At 40.7% G+C, this 20017-nt stretch overlaps 8 protein-coding genes across 8 annotated transcripts; 3 read left to right on the top strand and 5 right to left on the bottom strand.

Moving 5' to 3' along the window:
* Positions 1 to 104: 104 nt before the first annotated feature.
* ATC70_008988 (uncharacterized protein) lies at positions 105 to 952 on the top strand (the record flags this gene model as incomplete). Its single annotated transcript, XM_064828230.1, has 3 exons — positions 105 to 144; positions 199 to 684; positions 741 to 952. 3 exons carry the CDS (start codon positions 105 to 107, stop codon positions 950 to 952), a joined length of 738 nt encoding a protein of 245 aa, XP_064685432.1.
* A 2350-nt stretch (positions 953 to 3302) lies between these two features.
* Positions 3303 to 4238, bottom strand: ATC70_008987 (uncharacterized protein; the record flags this gene model as incomplete). The annotated part of the gene is made up of 1 exon (XM_064828229.1): positions 3303 to 4238. One exon carries the CDS (start codon positions 4236 to 4238, stop codon positions 3303 to 3305), a length of 936 nt encoding a protein of 311 aa, XP_064685431.1.
* A 621-nt stretch (positions 4239 to 4859) lies between these two features.
* On the bottom strand, positions 4860 to 6720 carry ATC70_008986 (uncharacterized protein; the record flags this gene model as incomplete). The annotated part of the gene is made up of 7 exons (XM_064828228.1): positions 4860 to 5146; positions 5211 to 5270; positions 5326 to 5822; positions 5882 to 6111; positions 6164 to 6220; positions 6279 to 6410; positions 6469 to 6720. The coding sequence occupies 7 exons, from the start codon at positions 6718 to 6720 to the stop codon at positions 4860 to 4862; spliced, it is 1515 nt and encodes a 504-aa protein (XP_064685430.1).
* Positions 6721 to 6969: 249 nt separating this feature from the next.
* ATC70_008985 (uncharacterized protein) lies at positions 6970 to 7537 on the bottom strand (the record flags this gene model as incomplete). The annotated part of the gene is made up of 2 exons (XM_064828227.1): positions 6970 to 7384; positions 7440 to 7537. The coding sequence occupies 2 exons, from the start codon at positions 7535 to 7537 to the stop codon at positions 6970 to 6972; spliced, it is 513 nt and encodes a 170-aa protein (XP_064685429.1).
* Positions 7538 to 9006: 1469 nt separating this feature from the next.
* On the bottom strand, positions 9007 to 10824 carry ATC70_008984 (uncharacterized protein; the record flags this gene model as incomplete). Its single annotated transcript, XM_064828226.1, has 6 exons — positions 9007 to 9072; positions 9139 to 9693; positions 9755 to 10456; positions 10513 to 10595; positions 10652 to 10733; positions 10786 to 10824. The coding sequence occupies 6 exons, from the start codon at positions 10822 to 10824 to the stop codon at positions 9007 to 9009; spliced, it is 1527 nt and encodes a 508-aa protein (XP_064685428.1).
* A 506-nt stretch (positions 10825 to 11330) lies between these two features.
* Positions 11331 to 12490, top strand: ATC70_008983 (uncharacterized protein; the record flags this gene model as incomplete). Its single annotated transcript, XM_064828225.1, has 9 exons — positions 11331 to 11378; positions 11438 to 11475; positions 11528 to 11574; positions 11635 to 11724; positions 11778 to 11896; positions 11951 to 11999; positions 12060 to 12107; positions 12161 to 12261; positions 12317 to 12490. 9 exons carry the CDS (start codon positions 11331 to 11333, stop codon positions 12488 to 12490), a joined length of 714 nt encoding a protein of 237 aa, XP_064685427.1.
* Positions 12491 to 13316: 826 nt separating this feature from the next.
* On the top strand, positions 13317 to 14873 carry ATC70_008982 (C2H2-type zinc finger transcription factor; the record flags this gene model as incomplete). The annotated part of the gene is made up of 2 exons (XM_064828224.1): positions 13317 to 13454; positions 13515 to 14873. The coding sequence occupies 2 exons, from the start codon at positions 13317 to 13319 to the stop codon at positions 14871 to 14873; spliced, it is 1497 nt and encodes a 498-aa protein (XP_064685426.1).
* Positions 14874 to 17988: 3115 nt separating this feature from the next.
* RPN3 (26S proteasome non-ATPase regulatory subunit) lies at positions 17989 to 19629 on the bottom strand (the record flags this gene model as incomplete). Its single annotated transcript, XM_064828223.1, has 1 exon — positions 17989 to 19629. One exon carries the CDS (start codon positions 19627 to 19629, stop codon positions 17989 to 17991), a length of 1641 nt encoding a protein of 546 aa, XP_064685425.1.
* Between the last annotated feature and the right edge of the window lie 388 nt (positions 19630 to 20017).

Genomic DNA, 20017 nt, shown 5'->3' with positions numbered 1-20017 from the left:
ACGATCCTGGCAAATGAGCCGCAAAATCTTCTAGGGTTTGTTCAAATGTGGAGAACAGGACACCACTCTCTTTCTCTATTCACTATTTCGTAATATCATTATCAATGTTGAGTCGCTTAAGCCTTTCATCTGGTGGTCGTCATGGTAAAGCAACGCTTCTTCAAAGAATGTAAATACAACTTAGCTCACATGTCATAGTTACCAAGACTCCTAGTCGTCTTTTAAAGCATCAGGAATTCCATGGGTCAGCAGCATCCTTTGCAAAGAAGCATCCCAAGCAAATTAAGAAAGAGAACCTCGCCAAACGTGCAGCCAAAGTAGCCGAATTCGAACGCACAAAGCCCTCCTTCATTGTATCAAAGCCTGCACCCTTCTTCAACACTTTACATACACCCGCTAGTGCCTATGCTGAACAAAGCACTGGATTCCAACATTTCCTGTCAAAGGAAGATCAACAATTCTTGTTCGAGGAAACCCCCAGAAAGGTTGTAGAATCTAGTCATATGGCTGCTGTCGATGGTATGGAGGAAGCACTAAAGGCAGAGCATCAAAAAGTAGAGGCATTGCAAAAGATTGTCAGCCTTCAGAACGGCAATGCCAAGAGTGTTCAAATCTGGAATGTTCATCAAGCCATTGACTGGTTTAAGCAAAAGGAAGGAGATACAGGCAGCCCTGAAGTGCAAGGTAATTCGTCCTATACCTAGAGTGTGTATGTGTTTATTGACATGTTTGTTTTATAGCTGCTGTGTTAACCGTCCGTATCCACAACTTGAACTCTCATTTGAATCAACATCGTAAAGACAAGCACAACTACAAGCAATTACGCAACATGGTCCATCAACGTGCAAAGCTTTTGAAATACCTCAAATCAAAAGATGCTGATAGATACTACAAGTGCTTGGATGGTTTAGGATTAGAACCAAGAGCTGTTGAAGGCGAGATTACATTGTAAAATTTTCTTTTTCATCCTCATTTGTTTACTTTCTTGTTAGATTAAATAAAATTATTATGTATAAAGTAGTGTAAAGGCTTAGTTTTCGCATGGTTACAATTTAAGAGTGAGGCATTCAGGAACCTGCTCTGATTTGCTTTGTTTTTTTCAACTAGATACATACCGAAGCAATAGCTTTCTACGTATATTGTGCTGGTCATCCACAGATCAGTAGCTCGGATCAATTTTAGTGGATATTGCTCAGATAAACACAAGCAAAAGCAGCATCACCGTATCCTGTCCAAACTCCAGATTCCTAGATAGTGAATCATGCAAGTCTAGATTTATTAGGGCACCCAGTATGATTGAAGCAATGCGTTATTCTCTCAGTAGATCAAAAAGAATGTGTGCTTCCAAACAAAGCACAGAGAGCACAATCTCAAGCCTATAATCCACAGTGATATATGGTTAAACTGTATTCTACCAACATGTACACAGTTGCTGTCCTTTTTAATGTAAAAATCCTCCATAAATGGCCTATAACCGTAGATCTGACTCTTCTACATCGCTACACAACTGTATCTACCAAAACGATACAATACGGCAGGCTGCAGTAGTGGTTTTACCTCTTACTTACTAGCAAAATACAGCACAATTCTGTTGCACTTAAAACATGATTTCTCGTGCCAGAAGCTGTTTTAAACCGCCAGAATGGCTCCAAACAGTTGCTTTCATCTAGCACTTACTTACTGGCACCTTTGCTCACCTTTTTTGGAACCAGAAAAACATCGTCGAAAATCGACCAAAAGCATGAGGGGTACCTCATGGAAAATGATTGAAAATCAAACAATCGCATTTTTCCCTTAAAAATGAAGATTTTTACTACAGCATATATTAGATAAAAATGCTTCTCTCGATCAAAAGAAACCCATGAAAATTTATTTATATGGCCTTCATATACAAAATTTTGACATTTTTGACTAAAACCTCATTTCATATTTTGTTAAATTGCTCAATAAGTTTGTTAATAACATGTCTTTCAGTTGGCACCATTAGATGCATCTTGAAAAGTACTCCAAGGAAGCTTAAGGAGGTTTGAGATAATTATCATGATTTATATAGTCGAATCTACCAAAATATATCAGCCAAGTCGAAAATCGATCCAGTATTTCTATTTGGAGCGAGAATACATTCGGAGTTACAATCAATTTTGGCTAGCATAAAATGGTTTCACTCTAATCACAGTGGCAATTGAAGCTTTAGCAAGTCAAGATCTGCTTCTTGATATTGAGATATAATTGGCATTGTCCATGTGAATTGATCTGTAGTGAGCTATTATGTATATAAAGTAACAACATTATAAAAAAAAAATCATATTTTGAGAGGTACAACAAGGTATTTGTATTAATATTTATTTTCTACATCCGAACATGTTGTATCTAGTACCTGAAGATGTTTCCAAACGACTGTTCAAGTCTAATTATGTACATCAGGACATCTGTGGGACAATGACACAACAAAGTTCTCACACTTATTTCTCACAAGTGGTGCAAACATTTAAAATATACAAACGGTATGTATGGTACACACACGTGAGAAAATTAGCGAATTTAGCTATATAGAGCACGCAAACAACTTGATTATCGATATGACGCCATAACCCATGCTGATAGGAAGTTGCTAGATGTTTATCTGCGCTACAGATAACCATAGTTTGCTGTGCCAAACAAGCACAATTAACAGTAAAGCCTCTGATTTTGCACACTGATTTGTATTGGCATTGAATGTATTAGCGTGTAGTGGACACGATAGCGTTTAAATACAGATGATTGCGTTACCACATGATATTGATCAATTCAACTTTTAGTCTTTCATGTGGTAACGATCAGCAACGAATGGGCCAGTAAGATCATTGATACATAATGACTACGGGAAAGAAACAGATGAAATAATGTGAATCTTGAGAGCTTGAATCAATACAACTGTATTCGCCAGTCAAAAGAATGCCGCATAACTTTAAATCAGATAACAGTAGATTAGCGATTCGATCTGATAAGAAACCTTTCCTGGAAAAGCAGATGATTTCTATGTTGTGCCTGAAACAAACTACTGTTTAGGCACACATGACAAGCTAAACTATCCCACGGGGTCAAACTTCCAGCAGATTACATGACGACAAGCGCCTATTAAGAGCTCAAATATAATTAATTGCAATATCACGGGTTTCCGGTTGGTTCCGTTTATTATGAAATGTGTGTGGGAACTCAAACATGTTGGTTATCTATGTCATTGATAAGATATTTTATTATCAGAGGCACGAGAGGGGCAAGTTAAATATATTGGAAAAAGAAGGGATATCATGATTAAATATTTACAGTAAAGTTTCACCTAAACAACAACGAGCAAGAGAGCAGCCCACTTGAATAGTTTGGAACACAGAGTTTGTGTCTTCTAAAGCAGGGTTAACTTCCATGATATCAGCAGCCACCAATAATCCAGTTTCAGCAATAGCTTCACAGATGTAATGGCCTTCACGGAAAGTCAAACCACCACGAACAGGAGTGCCAGTACTAGGTGCAACGGAAGGGTCCAAAGCATCCACATCGAATGATAAATGGATAGGCAAGTCGCGATCAGGGTTGACATGGTTCAATGCCATTTCCACCACTTGTCCAATACCGTATCTATCCACATGGTGCATGGAAAATGCCTTGATGCCCAGCTTACGAATAATAGCCTTCTCACCTTCATCGATATCACGCAAACCAATATAAGTAAGACGGTTGGTCTTGAGGAGAGGTTGAACCCATCTGAAATCAGGATGATCTCCAGCAATGCCTGTCAAGAAACTCAATGGACAGCCGTGAATGTTACCAGAGTCAGTACTAGCAGGGGTATTGATGTCTGCATGTGCATCGACCCAGATAAGACAAGCATTGGGATAGGCACCAAAAACACCAGACACAGTGGCCAAAGCGACCGAGTGATCGCCACCCAATGTTAATACAAACTTACCCTCTTGAGCTCTCTTGAGAATTTGCTTTGATACAACTTCAGTGACAGCAGAGACGTATTTGGGTTGCTTCAAATTAAGGGTATCGGGATCTTCTGCGGGACGCAAAGAGGTAATGTCTTCATTTGCTTCATATTCAACCTCATAACCCATTTCCTCGAACTGATTCAACAGGCCGAATTCAACAAGGCGGATAGGACCTTCTTCGACACCGGTGCGAGGTTGACCTCCGTTGAATGGGACACCAACGACAGAGACTGACTTGGACTTTAAGAATTTGTTTTGAGAGGCCATTTTATAAGAGTTTGAGAAAAAAAAGAAGAGAATTGCTTATTGTGGATTTGGTTTTTGGTCCCCTTTATATACCCGTAACTGGGCTTTAAACTCGTGTGAAAAATGACATTGCGATAAGATACCGTTCAGATACTCAAGGAGATGTCGATGCAATCCCCAGCAGCAATTTGATGAGGAGATTGTTGTGCATGCATTAGTAAGTTCTGACCTGTTAAGGATTTTTTTTAGAGCTGTGTAGTTGTATATGTTTGATTTGCTCAACGTACGCTGCGAGATGTTTGATGTACTTTTTGTAAATCCCTCTCCCAACCTCACCTCTTACAAGCAAGCATGTTGCGCATTATATATTGAGCCAATTTTGAGGCAATTTGGCACTGTTGTCCATTGAGCACTCTATTCAAATGGATGTACATGTTTGATCCAGGCATCAGCACCTATGCATCAATTAGTAAATCAAAGATCAAATCATCCACAAAGGGAAACAACGGGAAACTATTTAAACAGTGATAAACCACGGGTGATACAAAGCTTTAAGTATAAAACTGCTTCACCAATAGAAGCGTGTGAAGAGTCGCCACGGTCACATGAGAATTTGTTATGAAATCAATTGATAGGTCGTCTTTATTTTCTTCTCAAATAAAAGGCTAATAAGGCGATAATGGCAAGAAGTAACTTGAGTGGTTGACGGTACAATTTGAGTTTCAGCATGACAGGATGCTTGACCATGATGAATCTCAACAGATTGTATTTGCGGTCAGTGTAAGGTGGATATCTGACAGCCACAGCGCCTTCCATCTTTTGCTTCTTGACCAGCATGCTTCTCTCATGTGTAAATGTGGCAATGGATTTAGCACCATGATAATTACCCATACCAGAAGCGCCTACACCACCAAATGGAATGCCATATTCTATTAATAGATTTAATATTGGAATTTTTTCTTATCTGATGGATCGCAGTAACACGGAACTTACCAGCTTGGTGCATCAAGCAGTCATTGACACAAACACCGCCGGATTGAGTGTTTTTCAACACTATTTAAAACACAAATCAACGCCAATGATCTTACATCTACAATGGTACTCTTACCTCTGTCGATCACCTTTTGATTCTTGGAGAACACATACAAAGCGAGAGGAGGTTCACGTTGATTAATGATACCAATCGCCTCTTCAATGTCATTGTAGGTCACAATAGGTAAAACGGGACCAAAAATCTCTTGGCTCATTAGAGTCTCGTCGTTAGGCTTCACGTTGACGACCACAGTAGGAGCAATGTAGCGTTCCTTCTTGTCAATCTCACCGCCAATCGCAATCTCACCACTGGTACGGTTGTTCAACAAGGATGAGATGCGATCCACATGACGCTCGTTGACAATACGAGCATAGTCGTTGGAGTTTTGAGGATTGTTGCCGTAGAATTGATGCAATGTGTGCTTTAAGGCCTTGACAAGTTCACTTACTTTGCTCTTTGGACATAAGACATGATCGACAGCAATGCAGATCTGACCAGAGTTGTAGAATTTACCAAATGCAATGCGGTTAGCTGTCAATTGAATGTCAGCATCCGGGGCAATGACAGCAGGACTATAAGAATAATGGTTAGAGATGTTGCTGTTCAGCCATACAAGCAGATTTCCACTTACGATTTACCACCTAATTCAAGCGTCACTGGAGTCAAGTGTTTGGCGGCTGCAGTCATGACAACCTTGGCTACATTCTCATTACCAGTATAAAAGATGTGGTTGAACTTTTCCTTGAGCAGGAATGTGGTTTCCTCTACACCGCCATTAACAATACGATAACAACTGGTGTCCATGTATTTGGGAAATAATTCAGTAATGAGTGCAGCAGTATGAGCAGCGACTTCGGAGAGCTACCAAGAGCATATTAGATCCATGAAGAGCCTATAGGTCATTGATGCTTACTTTAAGAATGACAGAGTTACCAGCAGCAATGGCACCCGCAAAGGGCACTAAGAGGAGCTATCGACAAGAAGATGAGTACAATTGCACAGCATACCCTATTCACACACACACACACCTGTACAGGATAGTTCCAACTACCCAGAATGAGAACAACACCCAAGGGGTCTTTGCGAATCACAACTTTTTCCATGGCATTCACGCCTGATCTGGGCTTGACTTTTTGATCCTTGATCAGTTCATCCAAATTCTAGAGAGAGAGGCAAATAAGTCTCATCAATCAATCCAGTGTGCTAGAATCAGCTTACGTCCAAAAAGTAGAGACATTCATCGAGAACAGGTGCGATATCGCCACCCATGGCTTCGTTGCGAGGCTTATGCATGTCCTTGGCCATGGCTTCATAGAGTTTCTCCTCGTTTTCAGAGACCATATCATACAGGCGTTGCAATTGGAACTTGCGCCATTTGATATCACGGGGCTTACCGGTGTTGAAGATCTGTCGAACATGGCTAACATGATCTTGAATACTGTCAAATGTCGTGAATTGCAAGTTTGCCATCTTTTCTGTGTATTTATTGAGTGCAAGAAACAAAAGGAGAGAAAAAAGAGACTGATTGAATAAATAGGGCGTATTTTTAATTTATACACAAGTCTAGAAGCACGTGTCAACCAACAATGCACTACAAGTTATGGATAAAAAAAGCTTATGTGTGTGTGTAAAAAAAAAAAAAGAGTAACCCACTAAAAACGGCATAGGACAGAGGGAAGCTGCTTGACTCATCACCAAAAGGCTGAATCAGGTAATTTGTTAACCGTAGTGTCGTCGTTGAAGAAAAGCTTGTCGCAAAACGGAATTGGCAGTGGCATATTCGTCATTCGTTTCTTCCATATCAATGTCTTGATCCTGCGATTCCCACCAGCTCTCCCGGCTCTCTGGATCACCAAATCGTTGGACATGAAGGCTATGCAACATGCCGTTGACATGGCTGTAGTCTGACAGTGGCTGATGTGTGGTTGGTGACGAGTGCAGGGAGGGCGGTATACTGGAGTCTGTCTTTGTGGATATGGATATGGTTTCTAGCGATGGAGGTGATGATGCTGCTACAATGGTGGGGTATACTATGCTGGATGGTTCTGTTGTGGATGCTGATGCTAATTGACGGGTAGAAGATGGAGAGAATGGGTTGGTAATGGGTGGCAAAATGGGCTCACTGGACACAGATCTAAGATTCCAGTTAGTGCTAGTCTAGCTTATCCGAGGGATATATCAAAACGTACGCTGGTGAGCCAGCAGCATAAAACGGTCTTGATCGCTTGAATGCCTTTTCCAGTGATTCTGTCGAGCGTGTTCTCTTCAAGTTTGTATTGTTGGACATTTTGTGAGAGGCAACAAGCGAGGATAAAAGAGGGGTATTCCAATACAAATGTGACATTAATATCCTTGCTGAAAGTTCGTATTCTGGCTGTTGTTGTGATTGTAAGCTTGGAAAAGAAGAGTGTTGGCCTGAAAGTGTCGAGTAGAGCGAGAAAAGATTGAAGCTTCGCTGTGCAACTAAACATTTGCAATCAAACAGAAAAAAAGTGACTGGGCTGATCCACATTACGCATCCCTCCAGCCATTATATCCAACGTGCTTGCTTCATGCAACAGGCCATCCGGTACAGTCAATCCCTAATCCATGTGTATTTTTCAAGTGCAATAGAACTCAATCACAATGATCGCACAATGATGTTGGCATTGACAAGCCATGAATCGGACAATTGAATGGCACATTTGTTCAAGGCAGTAAACTGCATTTCTGCTTTAGATACATCATTCTATCATGCCATACTTGCTTAGTCTATCTGCTACGAATACCATATTGTATCATAAACTCTTTTCCCAGCGACGGTTAAATCAACTGTAATTGCTGGAAACTTGCATCAACAATGCCATAGAATAGAAAGGGGCCAGCCAAAACGATCATACTTGAAAGTGCGCACGTCTACCCGAAAAAAAAGAGCCTGAATAACTAAAAGCCCACAGAAAAAGCATACATAGGCTACTTTACATAAAACAAATGCAGTGCCAAATAATGCACCAAACTCTAAGGTATCTTTTGATACTATATTTATGTAGTTTAGCCTAAGCTTTTGCAACTTTCAAAACGAATGTATGCTGGTGGAGGACGCGTCTGACTGATTCTATGACAGACATTTTCAGAACCGGAGCATGCAGCCTTTAGAAGGCCTATAGGAGAAAGATTACCATCATTAAAAAGCCAAGAAGCAGGATATTTACATTTATGTAACAAAACTAGGATATAAAGCACCAGAGAGAAATCAGTATGAGTTTTTTTGCCAAGCAGGTATATGATAGCGGCACTTTAACTCGCCCTGATGATTTTCGTACCAACTTCATTGTGTAATCAATCATCCATGGCATCTAAATGGCCTTGAATGCAAATCAAATCAGCATATGCAGTTAGTTCCAAGTGCTCCAAAATAGACTTTCTCATTAAAACAATACTCGCATAAATTACTATGTGAATGTGTAATCAAAAATCAAAATGTAATTCTACAGATCAAAAATCATGGCTCGTCATGATAGTTCTATATATCATTAGGACAAGTGCATTGTTATGCCACAACAGAAACAAAAGAAGCACAACATTGCTGTGATACACATTGAAAATTTACCCGGGAAAAAACATTAACAGGTAAGCATTCAAATAATACTTTTTATTTTTTATTGTCTATGATGATTGAGACAATCATAAAGGTGAAGCGCTGCTAGATGGAGAGGTAAAACAAAAAAAAAAAGATGGGAGAAAATAAAGAGTGAAATGTATACATTATGTAGTTATTTAGAAGTTGATAGCTTGACCAAAAGAGGTGATCAAACAGGCCTCACGGAAAGCTTCGGAAAGAGTCTAAAAATTAAAAAGCACACAGTTAGGTTCAACAAACTCTTAAATTTCCCACGTTAAAGCACTTACAGGGTGAGCATGACAGGTACGACCAACATCTTCAGCAGAAGCACCATATTCAACAGCAAGAACACCTTCAGCAATCATCTCACCAGCATTGGGACCAATGATGTGGACACCCAAGATACGGTCAGTTTCGGCATCAGCAATGACCTTGACCAAACCATCAGAGTCATCGTTAGTACGAGCACGAGAGTTAGCAACGAAGGGGAAAGAACCAGTCTTGAATTTGATACCCTCTTCCTTTAATTGGGATTCGTTCTTACCAACCCAAGCGACTTCAGGGTGAGTATAAATGACAGAGGGGATAGCATCGTAGTTGACATGACCATGACCAGTGCTGATCATCTCAGAAACAGCGAAACCCTCATCTTCAGCCTTGTGAGCCAACATGGGGCCAAAAGTAACATCACCGATACAGCGAATGTTGGGGATATTAGTCTTGAATTCGGAATCAATGACAACACGGCCACGGTTGTCAACCTCAACACCAACGTTCTCCAAACCGAGACCAGTGGTGTAAGGACGACGACCGATGGAAACCAAAACAGCATCAGCTTCGAGCTAATGAAACACATATCAACACTTGATCCCAATCACTACACGTCCTCATCGTTCTACTTACAGTTTCAGCCTTACCGCCCTTGGCAGCTTCAACATCGACCTTGACAATGTCACCCTCAACCTTGGCACCGTTGACCTTGGTAGCCATCTTGAACTTGAGACCTTGCTTTTGCAACAACTTGTGGAAGTTCTTGGCAAGCTCAGGGTCCATACCAGCTCCAATGGCATCCAAATACTCGACGACAGTAACCTCAGCACCGAGACGAGACCAAACTGAACCCAATTCGAGACCAATGACACCAGCACCGATGACAACCATCTTCTTGGGAACTTGTTGCAATTCCAAAGCACCGGTGGAAGAGACAATCTTCTTTTCGTCAATCTCAATTCCGGGAATAGGAGTAACTTCAGAACCAGTAGCGATGATGAAGTTCTTGGACTTCAAGGTGGAATCAGTACCATCCAAGCCAGCGACAGCAACTTCGTTGGCAGTCTTGAAGGTACCAGTACCCTTGATGTAGTCGACACCGTACTTCTTGAACAAGAATTCGACACCCTTGGTCAAACCAGTGATAGCCTTGACACGGGCCTTGTGCATTTGAGGCAAGTTCAATTCAACATTGGAGACCTCAATACCACGGCTCTTCAAACCGTGCTTGGTTTCATGATAGATGTGAGAGTTGTTCAACATGGCCTTGGAAGGGATACAACCAACGTTGAGACAGGTGCCACCAAGAGAACCACGCTTCTCAATACAGGCAACCTAGGAGCAATACATGTCAGCTATATGCAAATCATGGTAGATGGATCTTAACCTACCTTCAAGCCTTGTTGAGCAGCCTTGATAGCGGCAGGGTAACCACCGGGACCACCACCAATGACAACAACGTCGTATTCAGTATCTAACAAAGAAATGTTCAGGACATTGCAGGATTAGATGTGCAATGTGCTACTTTACCAGCAGGGGTACTGTAGAAACGAGAAAATTGAGTGGCAACAGGAGCACGAACACTCTTGACAGCAGCGTTGCGAAGGGCAATCTATCGAATGCATTAGTCTAGGCTTTCAGATCAGGCATTTGAGTCGATTTACATTCTTCAAAGGGGCCTTTGAGGTAACTAATCTGAACATTTTGTTTTATTTATTTGTGTAAAGAGGGCAAGCGGGGGAAAAACCTGGAAAATACGATCATTTATATTCTGGGGAAGATGAAATTCGACTGTGGGTGCACAAACATCAATCTCACAATCGCTGATTTGCTACGTCACTATAAGATGGGGCATCTGTTCTCTGCTGAAGACTGTGATTTGACCGCAGTTGTTGTATTTGTAATCCAAAAGAAGTGCATTTTAAGGATGAGACATCACTGTATCCAAGGGCAAGAGGAATTTCATCCGAAAAAACGCTCAAATCATTCATGCAACCCTTTTGCATTGCATTTCTTCTCATCTCGACTCATTCGGTCTGTTTAAACGTAAGAAATGTTGAACCGATTTCCAGAAATTTGTAAATATGGAAAAAAGAAAGCAGATTTGAGTTTCAGCCGATGAAAAATCGTATAAAAAAGGGCAATTTTCAAGTAGGAAGAGAAGCAGAACCCTTATTACATCTTGATTATACATTCGTTTCTATAAAAAATGACTTTGAAGCCCATCTTCTTTTTTGATTGCGATAACTGCCTTTATGTAAATATTTAATTGTGTTACAAGACAACCACTACCTTATACTGATGTGTTTGATGCAGAGTAAAAATCTCAATGTTCTATCTTTGATGAGACAAAAGTTGGTGTACATGTCAAAATTAGGTTTCCATAGCAACTAATTTCCAATGTAGGATTCAAGAATATTTCGTCAATGAAGTTGGAATCCCTGCTGATGAAGGTATGTAGTATTGCTCGACGATCCATAGTCAATGTATTCTAATGTTTTTATCTGTAATAGTCGCCGCACTGCAAATGCACTACCAAAAGACCTATGGTCTGTCTCTGAGAGGCCTTCAGAAGCATTACTTTGTAGATCCTCTGGATTATGGTAAGATTTGCGATAGGATGATATTAACAGCTTATACTGATGGTTCTATACAGACCACAAGGTCGATCAGGCCTTGCCATTAGATGGCTTGATTACAAGAGATGAAGAACTCATCAAAGTGCTTCGAGGACTCAACTGCAAGAAATGGGTATTCACAAATGCTTATAGACCTGTAAGTGCACTTGATAACTGTAGTCTGTGTCATATCTAATCAGAGCTTGTATAGCATGCTGTCCGATGTCTGAAGTTACTAGGCATTGAAAATGAATTTGACGGTAAAATTAACCCCTTTCAATCAATATGAAACCTAACAAGCTAAACATCAATTAATATAGGTTTGACCTACACTAACTATTTACAGCCTGGATTCAACTGTAAGCCAGGTAAGATGGCAAAACAAATGATACAGATCGATAAATACTAATGCAACATTTAGAAACTGCTTCATTTTTAAGAGCCATGAAAGATGCTGGCGTTGTTGATCCCAAGCAATGCTACTTTGTTGATGATTCTGCTCAGAACATCGACGCTGCAAAGGTAAGTTGATTGGTATTTTATCAAGGTAACAGAGATTGATCGCTTCATGTACTAGAAATTGGGCTGGACCACTGTTCATCTGGCTGACGATGCATCCAAATCAGACCATGGTGATTTCCAGATTGATAGTATTCATGATTTACCCAAGGTATTACCCGAACTATGGGAGCCTACTCGCCATGATATGAAACTTAGACGACAATCCATTGGAATCACCACCGCCGCATAAATTTACTCATTCACTCAAAATACATAATAAATGCATACTTTGTCTTGCCAAGATGTATCTAACTTCCGGGGTATAGAGTGTTAAATCTAAGAAATATAAGGTTTTTTGACAGCGAACTCCGTTTGGCAAACAGAGATCACATTCAGGAACCCCAAGCCTAAATTAGACCATGTCAACTACTCGAACACACTTTATTCTAGCAGCTTTAAACCGATTCGAGACTAAAATTAAGCTTTATTCAGTGGGTCACCATCCAACAGGCAAGGAACATAGCCTCCAGTCATCATATCTCTTCAAGACATAGCCTGATTTTGTTCTATAACTGTCCATCGCATCACACCACTCGGAAGTAAAGCTACTCCAAGTTGCATCATCCATGTCTTTCAAGTTTATGTATGTTTTTCCTTCGTCAATGCAGTGAGTCTGATATCCCTCCTGGTACATGTAGTTTTTGATGATGTCAAGGACCTCTTCGATTTCTAAATCACAATCGTAGTCGATAGCAACAATAATCTTTCTTTCTTGGGTTCCAGATGAGTGAGCCATGATTGCAATTTTCAAAAGAAACCCGTCAAGTAGTTAAGAAAGAAATCAAATAAATAGTAAACTAGAGATGGCGCAGTTGAAGAAGCACGTGGACTTGCCTCATTCATTATTCTTGTTGAGTAACAATAGTGTAATAGCGTAGAATAATGAGATATTGCTTTAATTCTCAACTTCAAGAGATTGTCATTGCAAAAGACGCCGTTTTAAGGGAAGCCCCACCCCACCCAACAAATGCAAAAAAGGGAGGGTATTCAATCTAAGCGTTTGTCCTTTCACATCCATGATCCCCCTTTTAACCAGCATCGCAATCATCATTGGCATCATCAGAAAGGCATTTGGATCAGCCAGCAGCAGCACCACCCGCAAAAATCAATTGAATCTCAGTTTATTTTCTTCTGTTCAAGACTGGACAGAATTTGTATCTCTTCGACTTCTTTAATCTATTTTATCTGGTCGCTCCCTGTCGGTCGTTGGAAAGGCTACAGTGCTGAACTCTCTTTTGCTCTCCAAGCTATGGTACATCCTGCGTGTTACGCCTTTGACTCAAGCTGACTTCAAGCAGCTGCGTTCTCTGGCTATTCAGTTCTTGAGAAGAAACATCTTCCCCGTCATCCCTTGGAAGGTGTGGACTCTACCAAAGGACAAAGGTGGTCTCGGTGTTGTAGACATCCAAATACAAGCTTCAGCTTTGTATTTTCGTTGGCTCCACCCATTACTGGTTCAAGATCAAGATGTCATAGATTCCCATCCTGTGTCGTACCTCTTAAGCTACCACATTCGCAATGTTAATGGTTACCCCCACCATCAAATCCCGCTGCTATTTCCCTCTGCTCGTCGTACTAAGGGGTTGAAAAAGCAACGCACGGGAACTGTCGATATGTTATATCGTACAGTTGACTATCTTCCTAAGTTGTTTGATGCGGCACCGATCAATTCTGCAACTGCCATGGCTCTTCCATTACAGGCGGCTTTCTATGTTCCTCCATCCTCCTCACTGGTTGTTCCTCTTAAAGTCAAAGAGATGATGGTTTCTGATGTATTTCAGTACGATGCCCGGCTTAACTTTGTACATTGGAGAGACACTCGTGACCCTTCCCTCCTCAGGTGGAAGAGAGCTCCTTCAACAGTGTTCAGAGGCCTCGCATCTGGCACTCTTAAATTCCAGCCCTACTTCCTCCCAGTGTGTAATCCAGCCCCTGTAGTAGATCCTGGAGTCTCTTTTGCGCCGCTGGTGGATCAATTTTGTCTGCACGATGGCCAATCTCTTAGAAACGCTCAGGCTTCCGCCAAAACATTTCGTCTGTCTGTACTGTCGTCGGTGGAACAGCCCTTGGTCTTGCAAAATGTCTCTGCTGCTAATTGGAAATTCTTTTGGTCCCTGTCTCTTACCTACATTCAACGTAATGTGATATACCGATTCATCGCAGGCTGTATCCCTTCTAGAAGCAGATTACACTACATGATGCCTGCATTTTTCGAGTCCCACAATTGTCCTGTCTGCTTGTCTCCCAATGAAACTGCCAGCCACCTGCTCTTTGACTGTCCATCCAAAGAAAAGGTATGGCAAGGCGTCATTTTTGAGTTCCTATGGCCCACCACGTCCATCACTGACATCAAAGAGGCTCTTCTGTCCCTGGACTTTTCAGATATCTGGTACTCCCAAGTCAAAGGCATCCATCCATACAGAATCCTACTCATCACCCTGTCTCAAATATGGCTAGCCCATATGCGCTTTGTTTTTGACGGCACTATCTTTGTCCCTGAGGCGATTCTGGTACATATCCACTCCACTGTCCGACAGACAGTGGATGAAGATCAAATCCATTCCCTCTTGTAATTTAGATAGTTAGATAGTTCCTTTTGTTAGTTTAGTTTAGTTTCCATTTATATTTATATTTTTTTCATTTCTCAATTGCACCCGCCTCTTCACTCTGACCTATTACTCTTAGTGTACGCGGCTCAATCAATAAACACAATTTAAAAAAAAAAATAATCTATTTTATGATACTCGACTATATAAACTGTGATGATCACCCTATGCTTCCTAATACAGTCTAAGAGTACTTTTCAAGGCGCCTCCAATGATGCTAATTGTAATAGGTGTTTTGATTGAAATTATAGAGCAATCTGTTAAAATACAAAATATGGTTTTTAGCGAAAAAGTCGAAATTTTGCATATAAAAGCCTCATAAAAATGATTTCAGAGGTTGCTTTGGATCAAGAGAAACAATTTGAATTAGTACATACCATAGTAAAAGTCTTCATTTTCAAGGTGAAAAACGCGATCGTTTGATTTTCTTAAAAAAACCATGAGGTACCCCTCATGCTTTTTGGTCGATTTTTGGCCATGTTTTTTAGGTCCCCAAAAAGTTGAACAAAGGTGTCAGAAAGTTACTACTACTCAAGTACAATTGTTTGGCGTCATTCCGGTGACTCAGAAAGGCCTACATGTCAAGATATGAAGGCTTAAAAACTATCCAATTTGGATATGTTTTGCTTTACAGCTTTTATTTACACTTCATGAATCACATCTTGGGTATCCGAAATTTTCTGGAAGGGTAGTTTTATACTGTGCAATTTCTAATTTGAATAGAAAGCATATTGATTTCGGTAAAGCTAATTTATGCAACGTTTGATGCGTTGTTATGTTGCTGGTAAGCTTAATATTAATGGAAATGAAGGGCCAAATTTACTGCTTGAATACATGGTTTTGCACACTTGCTTCGCTACGGTAAGTCCCTCCTAAGGTCAATGTTACCAAATGTTGCCTTAAAACCACAAATCACTCAATCCACAGCCAAATAGCAGGCAAGAAATCGCTTGAATTAGAAGCGTTATGTTTTGAGAGGGGAGCTTTTAATCCCTGATTGGTTACGACGACGTATTTGTGTCCAGCTCTTCTAGTATATAATGGAGGAGGGACTAGATGCAGACTATATATTGCGTCTAAAATGTTCGGTGCTCCTTGTAGTTGTCATCGCCTTAATAATAAGCTATACCATTGTGCTAGGTACTGCGATACAACAGTGCCGCTCAACCTAATAACTCCAGCCGAGTATTTGAATAAAACAGGATGCTCTGAATCTACTGTAGATTAATTTATACAATGCCTTTACGTCTTTGTGTCATGACAAGAACTCGCCTATTGATAAGTAAATGTATAAAACACAGCCAAATTGGATAGTTTTTAAGCCTTCATATCTTGACATGTAGGCCTTTCTGAGTCACCGGAATGACGCCAAACAATTGTACTTGAGTAGTAGTAACTTTCTGACACCTTTGTTCAACTTTTTGGGGACCTAAAAAACATGGCCAAAAATCGACCAAAAAGCATGAGGGGTACCTCATGGTTTTTTTAAGAAAATCAAACGATCGCGTTTTTCACCTTGAAAATGAAGACTTTTACTATGGTATGTACTAATTCAAATTGTTTCTCTTGATCCAAAGCAACCTCTGAAATCATTTTTATGAGGCTTTTATATGCAAAATTTCGACTTTTTCGCTAAAAACCATATTTTGTATTTTAACAGATTGCTCTATAATTTCAATCAAAACACCTATTACAATTAGCATCATTGGAGGCGCCTTGAAAAGTACTCTTAGACTGTATTAGGAAGCATAGGGTGATCATCACAGTTTATATAGTCGAGTATCATAAAATAGATTAAAGAAGTCGAAGAGATACAAATTCTGTCCAGTCTTGAACAGAAGAAAATAAACTGAGATTCAATTGATTTTTGCGGGTGGTGCTGCTGCTGGCTGATCCAAATGCCTTTCTGATGATGCCAATGATGATTGCGATGCTGGTTAAAAGGGGGATCATGGATGTGAAAGGACAAACGATAGCCCGAGTACTTTATTTCGCTTTTGTTGGTCATTTTTATATCTAAAAATACCAGGCAGCCTGGCTCACCATCAAACTATATGTAGTAATCGCAACTTCCTAAACATGATTTGCAGCATCTTAACATGGCATGTAAACAGTATGCGTTTAGTGATTTGTTTAAAAGAGACTATTACCACTAACTGAGAAGCTATTTTGGTATGTGGGGAGGATATTTTTAAAACTTGCATCAGGATATTCATTGGGAATGATGGCAGATTCTGAGTGCGCCTATCGTCACCAACAACCAGCTCCAATATCATTTAAAGGTTGTTGAGTCGAATATGAGCATCCTCGTTAATATGATTTCAGGCTTGTCGTTATTCTTCTTCACTCAGGGCCTCATGTGAATGCTTGTAAATGCGAATAAATTTTTTTTGAACCTTGGTTCAATGCCCAATGTTATAAATTTTATATGCCTCTGACAATGGCTTTATATAATATTTGAGGATATTATATGATAACTGAGCGACTTTAATGAATAACTGCCTAATATTGGCAAGAAAACATCTCCATATATATATATATATATATAAACCATACAAATCAATGTCAGGTTATACCTGAAGCATGTGTGTCGATATAGAAAGAAACAAGTGCAAATGTATAATACTCTGTCTTACACAAATCAATATAACTAATATTGCACTCCAGTGCCATAAATATAGAATCAGTAAATGGTCCATAAGAATTTTTCAAGGTGGCCCATATCAAGCCTAATCTTGTAATGGAGGTATGCTTATCTCTTGGCTTTTCTCTCATTCCAAAGGCAAAGGCCCAGACTCTTCTCCTTATTAGTACGAATGGCGTCAACTTGATATAGTACAGCCGTTATCAAGGAAATCTTGTTAATAGCCATGTCATTTCTCCAATCATATCTACCAGCCCATCGCTCCCTCGTGTAATGTACGATAATAAACAAGTGGTTTGATTTTTATTCATTGATTAGTGTAAATGCAAAGCATTTGAATGTAAATAGTGTCTAATGAGAGTATATAGTAGTATAAATAAGCATGGGTGCGATTTTATGTACAGATGAAAAAGAGAGATTATTGGATCATGATATGCCCTAATGCGTTAAACCAGCCTTTGCAAACATCTTGGCGGCGGCGTGCGTAGCAGCTGAGGATAAACCACCCACCATGGAGAGTCGATGATTCTCATGTTGCTCTGTATGGTGCTCGATTTCTTCCTCATCAACGGGTTCAGGAGGCGGTGTGGCAGGTTCGACAGGCGGCTCCTCTGTTAAGGGTGTTGTAGGCCTAGACCTCAATTCTCTTGAAGAAGCAGGACCGTTATAATCAGGTGTGCGAGGTAAGCTTTCAAGCGATGTGTTGTAACTAGGAGGTTCTTCCACGGTGTCATAGGATGGAGGAGGAGCAGGCTTCTCAGTCCATGTATGCTCTCGGGATGTAACAACCAGAGGCACTTCAAGTGTACATAGTGTCAAGCGAGGTCCATGGGGGTCTTTGTGATGCTTGCTGTGTGATTTGCTGCGACGTGAGCTCTTGATGGTGGGAATAGATGTCATGCTACCATTGGCAGCGAGTTCCTCAATGCTGTTACCATGAGATCGACCGATGGAGAAGATGGAAGCCAATGATGATGTAGAGGAAGAACGACTGAGTGCAGGTCGACTGGAAGGTGAATTGGGTGTAGATGTTGGTGGTGTACTGGATGGACTCTCCATGGCATGCTTCACATCCGAGCTTTGTCCTCCTGCACGGTCATCCTCTGATGCCCATTCCGATTCAGTTGCTTCCGTGTCATACGCTGATTCATCGTCAGGTTCCTCAGATGTGTCCTCCACCATGATATTCACCACCAAAGCATGTGTCACCTTCATCAAACGGCTATTCAGATCAGCATTCACCCGTGGACACAGACGAAACAGAGCATTATAGTCTGCCTTCACCTTGGGGTCATAGTCAGGCGACTGGTTGGGATAGAAAGTGCTGTAACCAAGAGGAAAAAGATTGTCGGTTTTACTGAGAATGGTGTTGGCATGGCCATCTGTCGTGCGGTACTGTATACGCTCTCGTAATGCACATGTTACTGTTCTGATCGACTGTGTCTCTGGTCTGATAAGCTGCATGGTCAGGTTGAGACGAATAAGGCCGCCTTCACGATAAGAGATGCTGGGAGCAGTAGCGGTATAATGCAATTTGTTAGTGTGATGTCTGCCTTCATAAGTTTCACGCAATTCAGCCATTGGTGTTTGATCGTTCAGCAAACAGCGCTTGATAGGTATATCTCTTGATACTTGGATATCGCTGGCAAACATGGGACGGTAAATGGCAGCTTGCAATCGATAGCGCACATAGCCTCTTTTACCACGGAAGCTTGCAGGGAGACTGGCAGGCAGATCAAAGCTGAAAGGGTAAATGTACTGCCCAGGTGTCAGCACATGGGTTTGGCCATCATCGCCGAGAAAATGATGATCCTTCGAGTAGAGTGTTCTGCTTTCTGTTCCTTCCGTATTGGAGACACTGTACCCTGTGCCTTTGAGGGTCACCTTGATTCTTCCTTCCATCCAAACAATGAATCTTCTCACTTTGATGGGTTTGTTGACTTTGACAATGCAGTTTCCCTTGACTGTGCAACCTTCCGACACATCATGAGCGACACCTCTCAATACGCCAGTAAATGAAGGGTCCAATCCTAAGATAATTGTTGCATCCTCTTTGTTCGATGCTTTCAAATGCGGCATGTTGATGATTTGGTACTTAAGAAAAAAAAAAAAAAAAAAAAGTAGAAACAAGGAGGAAGAGAGATAAAAAAATTGCAGAAAATTTTTTACAATGACCTTATATATATATATATGCTCATCAGCCAAAAAAAAAAAAAAAAAATTTATGATCAAAGATAACAGAATTTGGCGGATATACTACTACTTGCTTTGTTTCGGATCCTCACGTAATCGCAGTTGAAGATGCCATTCAATAATGTGCCAAATTTAACCTGCATTTGACCGCCGCTTCCCGTTCTCCTTTGTTTTGTTACTTTTTTAATTTAATGCCATGCTGATGAACAACAGCATTTGGCACGCATGCATGCCACAAGAGCAACCTCACTGGCTTACAATTTCATCTGCAGTT

The sequence above is a fragment of the Mucor velutinosus genome, assembly GCF_035048745.1.
Source record: "Mucor velutinosus strain NIH1002 chromosome Unknown tig00001563, whole genome shotgun sequence".
NCBI lineage: Eukaryota > Fungi > Mucoromycota > Mucoromycetes > Mucorales > Mucoraceae > Mucor > Mucor velutinosus.
The sequence above is the reverse complement of the archived record's forward strand: the minus strand, read 5'-3'. Positions and strand labels throughout refer to the sequence as shown.